At 35.1% G+C, this 7,548-nt stretch overlaps 1 protein-coding gene across 3 annotated transcripts in view; it reads left to right on the top strand.

Annotated features, from left to right (window-relative positions):
- Positions 1 to 2,393, top strand: part of LOC100373897 (RNA-binding protein Musashi homolog 1-like) — an 83,395-nt gene extending 81,002 nt beyond the window's left edge. For all 3 annotated transcript variants that reach the window (XM_002741803.4, XM_085493955.1, XM_006825314.3), the window contains one exon: positions 1,866 to 2,393. Coding sequence is in view for 1 of the 3 variants with exons in the window: in XM_085493955.1 (XP_085350081.1) it covers positions 1,866 to 1,873 (8 nt within the window). In the remaining 2 variants the exon portion in view is untranslated. The remainder of the gene's footprint in view (positions 1 to 1,865) is intronic.
- The last annotated feature ends 5,155 nt before the right edge of the window (positions 2,394 to 7,548 follow it).

The raw sequence follows: 7,548 nt of genomic DNA on the forward strand, positions 1-7,548 counted from the left end.
CAGAGATTTTATGTTTTCATGTCAAAGCCAAGTAACCGTTGATTGTCCTTCCTTTTACGGCAGGCTGAAATCTCAGACACTTTTGTAAACCGGAATTAGGTGTTCTGCTTGTACGGATTGAGCAGAAATGTCCGGTAACCATGGTGACAGAACTGAAAGGTTGAAAATATGTCCATTTTGACGTTGCTTATCATAGGGTCTTAAGGATTCTTTTAGGTCAAATGAGGTTACTCACAGGAGATCTTTATTGTAGGGGTATTTGATTTGATTTGGGATTACTTAATTTAAATACTGGAACTACACAGGCATGCCGCCTGAAAGCCTAGTTTTTGCACTGCTGTTTTTGATTTAAATTCATCAATGATTGAAATTGTTTTTTGTGTTCCAATTATTCTAAAATCGATTTGAAGTTGAACATTGTTGTCAGCACTTGGTTCCTGTGTACCGCTATTACCTGAAATCAAATACTCGCTGAGTAAGATCTCCTGTGGTCGTCAACCCTGTCTTACATGTAAAAGTAAAGGGAAAAGGTTTCCTTCCACAAAATTCCTGAAATTATTGAGTTCAGTCGTCTTTCTGCTGTGAATTTGCTGTAAAACTACTTGAAAAATTAACCTTATTTTGGCAAAAGTAATGCTAATGACATGCACCCTCATCTTAGATGGCCAAGACAAGTAGATAAGGGAAGATAAAACAGCAGGTTTATTAAGGTATAACAGATTACATATAGGAGATAAAAAATAAAAACCGCCATAATTTACTCATTTTTTTTTTTTTTCTGATAAATGAAATGTTCTTCCATTTTGTAAAATTTTGACAGGTGTAGGTGCCGTTTACAGTGCTCTGTGTTACAATAGTGTTGTCTATGCTGGTTGTGTATTTAGTGGTTTATTACACAAGTTTTATTTTCCACACATCTGGCTACATTCACATGAACTCAAAGAGCACACATTGAAAGATTGATGTTGGCCATGCTCAGCTGTCTGTTTTGTCATGTTGCATTGGTATGCTACATAATGTTCCACTCACATGTACATTTACTAACGTGTTGTTACTCAAAGACCACACATTGAAAGTTTAATGTCGCCCAAGCTCTGCTGCGTCCTGTCCTGTCACAGTGCATTAATAGAAACCTTTCATTTGAAGTGCTGGAGAATTGAAAGTATCAATTGTTCGTAATAAACAAAAAAAAATGTTCTTCTGACCATCCATTCTTACAAAAGCACAGACCAATTTTACTGCTGCAAGTATGTTGACATTTCTGTGAGGGCACATAAGTTCTCTATTTTGTTGTACACGTGTCCCACACTTGGGGTAATACTGGTATTTCCATTTCACATATTCCATTGAACGATTGAACAAATTAGAAGGCCAAAGTTACTTAATATGATTATGATACGATTATGAATCAAGATTTTAATAAGTCTTCATGTGCTGTAGGCAGGAAGCTATTCTTCTTTCGTCTGTGTTGTGCGCACTTTATTAAAATTTCTATTTGGTTCATGTTCAGTCTGGAAAATGTAATTGAACATAGAAAGAGAGTTTCCAGCATTTTGTTTCAGAGAAGTGTAGAATGAGGTGAAGTTCTCCAGTGTTGATAATAAACTGAAGTTTACTTGGGCCTGTTTAGTGTTGAAGAAAGTATTTGCACACAAGCACTGCAACGTCACCTGGATGTAAAGATAGTGCAAGTTGGGAGAATTGTCTTTGTATTATTATTTTTATTTTAAATAAAATTATTTTCTTGGGGCTACTAACATTATAATGTTAAATAAGCATTTGTTGCACCTATATGACAACACGTCTACTAATGTTTTTGTCGGAGTTGGATTTTCTGATCAACACTCTTTTCTTTTTACTTGCAGGAAACTAGACTATCAGCTGACATGTCAGCCAGCATGTGCAGTATTTCAACATCTTGCGATGACAAGGAGACTGAGGGGAAAAAATTACAAAACAAACAAAAATAGGAATTTACTGTTAAAATTTTAATTTCTGGATATCACATTTTAAATCTATAATTTTTCATAGTTTTTTTTTGTTTAGTATTTGATGGGCAAACATTGGATTTCTTTATCATCATGCATTTTTAAAGAAAAAGTATGAAAACTCGTCAAAAAAAAAAAGTACAGAAGGGTAAAAATTGTGCTCTTGACAATCGTTTTTTCCTTTGCTCATTGATTGATCTTTTTTTTTCTCTTCTGACAAACACATGACAGCATGTTTACATGTATGTTTGTTGGCAATGAACTTTTACAGAGTTGAACTTTTGTTTTAAACATAAACAAAGATGGTGCAATGTTGTATGAGAATTCAATTAATAGTATACAAAAAGTAAAATGAAAGAAAATATATATTTTTCCTACAACTTAAGAAAAAAAAAGCGAAATAAACACGCTTGTATGGTTTTCTTTTTGTTGGTGGGTGGGTTGTGGAGTGGATGTTACTTAATCAATGGGATCCCCCAAAAGTGTGGTTGTCATGGAAACCGATCGTCTATGAAACATTCTGCATAATCTTAAATTTCCTCTTTGCTACCCCAACTCATTCAGTGTTTGGTACAAAGCAATATTCACCAAAATGTGCACAGCTATGTAGTAGTAGCGTTTATATAGCTTTCATTTTTAATTATTACTTCAAAGTGAAAAAAAAAAAAAATTCATATACAACACATGCTTGCTCTTTTCCATGCCTCAGTTTGATTGTTTATTTTTTAATCGTTTAATTTATTCATGTATTATTTCCCTTCATGATAGAAATCTTTGTTAAAACTTTACAAAGTAGAAGGTGTGTTATTCTTTGTATTGTATGTTATATATAATAGAATCGACAAAACTGCACTAACTTTCATAATATTAATCCGTTAACAGTAATAACAGTTCCATTTTGCATGTATGTATGTGCAGACTTTTCTATTAACTCAATGCATGATGGTAAGAACCTTTGACTTTTGACCTTTGATTGGGTCAATAAGTGCCAATATAATCATATCTTTCAAGTGCAGTATTCATAGTAGTTGTAGTAGTTTATTAAGGTGTTTGCTAGTTAAATCGCTGCCGGTCAATGTTTGCAGGCACTTATATTATAATTCATGTAAATAACTTTTTCCCATGTTTTTGTCAAGAAATCACATCTCAGTCCCTGTAAATGCTTTCACACCTTGTTGTCTTTCTTTTATTATTAATTAACATCGGTGACTTTTCAGCACACACTCACTTTGACTCTCTGGGACCTTATCATTACAACCCCCCCCCCCCTCCCTGGCCTCAATATTCTTGCATATTATTTGACACCCCCCCCCCCCCCATCTCTTCCGGTAATAGCACCAGGATCTTAACTGACTTTTTTCCTGCTTCTTCTGTTTGTGGCCGAGAAATTTCTTGATAACATGCTTTTGCTTTAGTAAAGGTTTGTTGCACTCATGAGTTTGTGATGGCTATCTTGCACATCAAGTTGTATTGTCTTTCGTAAACTGATGACAGATGTAACGGTGTAATCATAGATGTATACCAGAAGACCATGTTTTATTAGATCATGCAAACCTATTATAATTATTATAGTCGTAACTATATATTGTCGCAATCGTCTTGGGTTAGTGACATTTTCGCTTCATCTGTCATAAACTGTGATAATTGCTTTTGGTTTGTTATTCAATCCGAATGCATTTCATAGTTTTGGGTTTTCAAGTAATTGTTTTTCTAAATTGGCAGTACATCAATTCATGCAATTTGTTCAGACATCAGAAAAATCTGTCCAAAATGTGATGGGAGATTTCCCATGACTGTTGCCATGCAGATGAAAAACAGATAGAACTGCAACTCTATGACATGTTTTTGTTCATTTTGCTACCATGGTGATAATCAGTGTTTATTTTGGCATTTCTAAAAATAAAATTCAAATTGCTCAGTAATGGAATAAGTGATACATGATACTTGTACTGGTGGAAAGCGAGTGTGAATGTGTCCCAAATGCTGTGAAACAAGTTGTATTAAGCTGTGTACTCAAAACAAGCTTAATGCTGTATTCCATCTATTCACACTGGGTTTCTGGTATTAATCTCGCCAACAACATCGTGTCTGGTACTGATGACAGCTGTTGCACACCCATGTTAAAGTTGCATGTGTTATAATAGCAGTTTATAGATACAGACAATACAACATGCTTGCTGCTTTGTAGCCTATCGATAAAACTAAGTATATGAAGGACATGGCAATTGGTTGAATTGTATTCTCAGTTTTGGTTTTCATGCAAGCATCAAATTTCCAAGGGACGGATTGTGGCAGAATGTCGGTTTCGTGTATTTTGCAACTTAATATCGGATTACAAACATTAAGATTCATAGTTTTTTTTTTTAATTTTATATAAAAAGGAAAAAGTGAATGCTTTATTTTTTTTGATTAGTCAAATTGTGGTGAAAATGGAATTAATAATTTTTTTTTTTCTTATCTATGTGAATTGATCCACATCTTGGTCCAATTTTGTAACTTAAATATGAACACAAACTGTACGAACAATTTTATTGTTTTGTATTTTGCATCATGAGAGGGCGTCTAACTGTAATTTGTAACCATATATACAATTTAGTATAGGGTCTGTTTTTGGATACCTTGTTTGTCTGGCAACTTAAGTGTCCAGTTTGGTAATTGGCAGTTGTCATGTGATTTTAGAACTGTGGTAGAATACACTGAAGTATCTTTTTTGCTGCAAAATCTTTGTAAAATCGCAAGGAAACAAGTCAAATATGAGAAGAGGCATTTTGCCCCCTCAACTTTAAAACATTTAATCTGAATATGCAACTTTAAGTGGTTCGCTACCATTCAAAAAAAAAATCCACAGAATCTTTGAAGTCCAACAAGAATGGATGAATTTTACCCCCCATGTTTTAATGGTAGCCAACTACCTTAATGTACTGGTTTGAGCTGATTAATGAAAATTTCTTGTGACGTTTCTCTATGATGCAATGTGGGAAAACAATTCAATGTCATGTATGTTCGTATTTAAGATGATGAAAATAGACTATTTTCCGTTCACTGGGAGGTTATGCATGAAATCGAATCTGTGTTGCTATGACGTCGAAACGTTGTACGAGATTCTACAAATGTGACAATGTGCCATACACATTTGATGATGGTCAATTTTGCTGAAGTACATATCCGTACTATATTAGCCTCTGAGAGCTTGGCATTTGAAATCAAATCATTCGTTTTTCGCAGATGTGCCTCTGATGCATTATGTGAGATCTCGCAGTGAACAGAAAACCGCCTAATGTTAGTTCACCCATACATATGTATCAACATTCCAAGGTTGTATTTTGTGTAAATAGTATTTTATCTACATCATACTAGTACATGTTGCATAGAACCAATATCGAACACTCTCACCTTTACTCTCGGTTTAGTTCATACAGCGCTCATAAATTAATGAACCCAGTCTTAATCCATACAGGGAAAAGGGTACACTTAATGGGAAATGTCAGTTAAGATCCATGGCCTGCTTACTGAGCCTGACGAGTTGTTACACTATCATGGCTGTCATTCTGCATGGCCACTGCACCTCACAACATGAACCCTCTCCCCTGTCCTAAATATTAGAAATATGATGAAGAGAGTAAATGTTACATTGCATGTTCTTGCTGTGAAGAGAAATTCATGGGGGTGTAGCTTTGTCACAGAACATTACCCCCAGTACTTTGACATGTGGATGCCAGTACTTTGACATGTGGATGCCAGTACTTTGACATGTGGATGCCAGTCAGAGCTGGTGAAAATGGCTAAAATAGATAAAACAGTACAAACTCAAATTTGAGACAATCCTAAACAACCAAATTTAAGTCTTGACAAGCCCAAAGTACAGTTTTTCATTAGCTGTGGTTGCCAAGTGATGAAAATGCCTGAATGTTCACTCCTGAGAAAACTGGGCCCTGTGAAAGGAGTCTCATATTACCTTGCCAGAATCTCACCTCCAACACACTGAATTCCCTTTGGTAAATGTTTACTTTCATTACCAAGTGGAAAACATTCCCAAAATACAGTGTTGCTTGTATGCAGTTGAAGTGTGCAAAGAGAGCAGTACCAGAGTATACATAAGAGGTAAGGTGAATGTCTGAAGACTGATGGCAATGAGAAGTTTAAGAAAAAGCTTACCATTCAAACTGAATATGTAATCAATGATGATCTGAAATGTTCTTCCTATAGCTATGTGAGCAGTTTGCATCTCTTAAATTTGACTGTCTGGCGCCCTCAATTGGCATGGAGATGAGATCGACCATCAAAATTTTCAGTTGCACCTGAGCAAACTTGAAGTGCCAGTTGTTGTGCAACAATGACCAGGGATGGAAGTGGATGAAAGCTTAAATTTAAAGTACTACAATTTGCTATGTACAAAAATTGCAGCAGATAAACTCAAAGGAAGCCTAAAACTTGGGGTATTTGAAGCATGAAATGGATGTGGGAAATGTTCAGAATTAAATAATTAGAATTAGCCTATTGGATAAGACAGCTTTGCTATTTGAAATGCACAGAATAATACTAAATGTTGTATACGAAGAAAAAAAATTATGACAATCTGTATAAAACTCTTAAAGTCTATGTTGTATCCCAGGTTTGATCTAATTGGTTAAGTTTTTGAGAAGTTGACTAATTTTATGCAAATTAGGTAATTGACATGCGTAGATTTCACCCTGGACATGCAAAGTTTAACAAGTGATACTCTAAATGTCATGAAAATTGGCCAAGTATTAACTTGGGTAATTAATATTTATGGATTTAAACCCGATAATGTCTGGAAATTGTTCACAGTATCTATATATACCAATTTGGATTTGAATTTTATAGGTTCTTGACATGTCGGTGAATCAAACTGGATAACTGCCAAACCCCTCATGGGGTTAAAAACTGGTGTGTGTATTCACACTTGTTGCCATGGAAACAATTACCCCATTGTGTGAAGCCCTACTAAGATTGTCATAATACAATCAAGATCTATCCAAAATTTAGTTCAGATAGCGAGTTTTACACTTTGTCAACTGCCAGTTCTAAAAGGAGCATTAGCTGTTCTACAACAGCATTGTACAGGTCGTGTAGAATTGATACAAGGTTGTCCTTGGGAGTTTATGTATGGAAAGTCCATTAAAATTGGTATCCATAAATATGCAGTGAATTGTATAGCAATCTGTGAGAAGTATTAGTGATCAGAAATTGATTGCGTGATAAAACTTTTATTTGATATCACTGTTTAGACTGGCAGAGAAAGGGCAGTTCAGCATATAATGAACAACAGATTCTTTGTCGACTCCTTGATCGTATGGTTTCCTCAGAAATCTTATTCAATGAAAGGCTCATTAAATATATACAGTGTTCATCACAGCTTATTTGTCTGGCAGTAAAGTAGGAAGTTGCATTTATAAGACTTGAGGAACTGATTAACAATAGCTACAGAATGTTAATACATCTGTATATTGTCATGACATAGGACTTGCGCCCTCTATTGGCTGGGTTCTCTGCTGCCTTTGTTTATGGGGTGATACAACTATAACTGGACACAAAGCTG

This window comes from Saccoglossus kowalevskii, chromosome 19 (assembly GCF_978046115.1).
Source record: "Saccoglossus kowalevskii chromosome 19, keSacKowa6.1, whole genome shotgun sequence".
In the NCBI taxonomy this organism is placed as follows: Eukaryota; Metazoa; Hemichordata; class Enteropneusta; family Harrimaniidae; genus Saccoglossus; species Saccoglossus kowalevskii.